Raw genomic sequence first — 1,185 nt, forward strand, 5'->3', positions numbered from 1 at the left:
GGGGTCAGGCGCAGTGTCCACTCCGGTGTCCACTCCGGTGTCCAAAGCAGTGGCCAAAGCGGTGGCCGGAGCGGTGTCTGGACAGGGGGGGTCAGGGGCAGTGTCCGGAGCGGTGTCCGGAGCGGGATTGGGGACAGTGTCCACTCCGGTGTCCACTCCGGTGTCCGGAGCCGTGTCCGGAGCGAGCGGGGGGGGTCGGGGCAGTGTCCAGAGCAGTGTCTGGAGCGGGGTGGGGGTCAGTGTCCACTCCGGTGTCCGGAGCGGGGGGGGGTCAGGGGCAGTGTCCACTCCGGTGGCCAAAGTGGTGGTCAGAGCAGGGTCCGGACAGGGGGGTTCAGGGGCAGTGTCCACTCCGGTGTCCACTCCGGTGTCCACTCCGGTGGCCGGAGCGGGGTCAGGGGCAGTGTCCACTGCAGTGGCCGGAGCGGTGTCTGGAGCAGTGTCCATTCCAGTGTCCAGAGCAGTGTCCGGAGCGAACAGGGGGGGTTGGGGGCAGTGTCCACTCCGGTGTCCACTCCGGTGGCCGGAGCGGTGTCCGGAGTGAATGGGGGGGGTCAGGGGCAGTGTCCAGAGCGGTGGCCGGAGCGATGTCCGGAGTGAACAGGGGGGGTCAGGGGCAGTGTCCACTCTGGTGTCCCCTCCAGTGTCCGGAGCGGTGTCCAGAGCGGAGTCCGGAGGGGTCCGGTGTCCGAACAAGGTGAGGGGGTCGGGGCAGTGTCCGGTGTCCGAAAAAGGTGGGGTCGGGGGCAGTGTCCACTCCGGTGGCCGGAGCTGTGTCCGGAGCGGTGTCCGAACAAGGTGAGGGGGTCGGGGGCAGTGGCCGGAGCGGGGTCCGGAGCGGGGTCGGGGGCAGTGTCCACTCAGGGGCGGTGTCCGGAGCGGGGTCCGAACAAGGTGAGGGGGTCGGGGCAGTGTCCGGTGTCCACTCTGTGTCCGGAGCGGTGTCCGGACAGGGGGGATCCACTCCGGTGTCCATTCTGGTGTCCGGAGCCGTGTCCGGAGCGAACGGGGAGGGTCAGGGGCAGTGTCCACTCTGTGTCCGGAGCGGTGTCCGGAGCGGTGTCCGAGCAAGGTGAGGGGGTCGGGGCAGTGTCCGGAGCAGTGTCCGGAGCGGGGTGGGGGTCAGTGTCCACTCCGGTGTCCGGAGCGGGGGGAGGTCAGGGGCAGTGTCCACTCCGGTGGCCA

At 70.0% G+C, this 1,185-nt stretch overlaps 1 protein-coding gene across 1 annotated transcript; it reads right to left on the minus strand.

Annotated features, from left to right (window-relative positions):
- Nucleotides 1–21: 21 nt before the first annotated feature.
- Nucleotides 22–927, minus strand: LOC130588618 (uncharacterized; the record flags this gene model as incomplete). The annotated part of the gene is made up of 1 exon (XM_057389522.1): nucleotides 22–927. A coding segment is annotated over one exon (906 nt), but the record flags the coding sequence as incomplete, so codon positions are not given.
- Between the last annotated feature and the right edge of the window lie 258 nt (nucleotides 928–1,185).

The sequence above is a fragment of the Malurus melanocephalus genome, unplaced genomic scaffold, assembly GCF_030028575.1.
Source record: "Malurus melanocephalus ecotype Western Australia unplaced genomic scaffold, MMel_1.1 scaffold_7869, whole genome shotgun sequence".
Lineage (NCBI taxonomy): Eukaryota > Metazoa > Chordata > Aves > Passeriformes > Maluridae > Malurus > Malurus melanocephalus.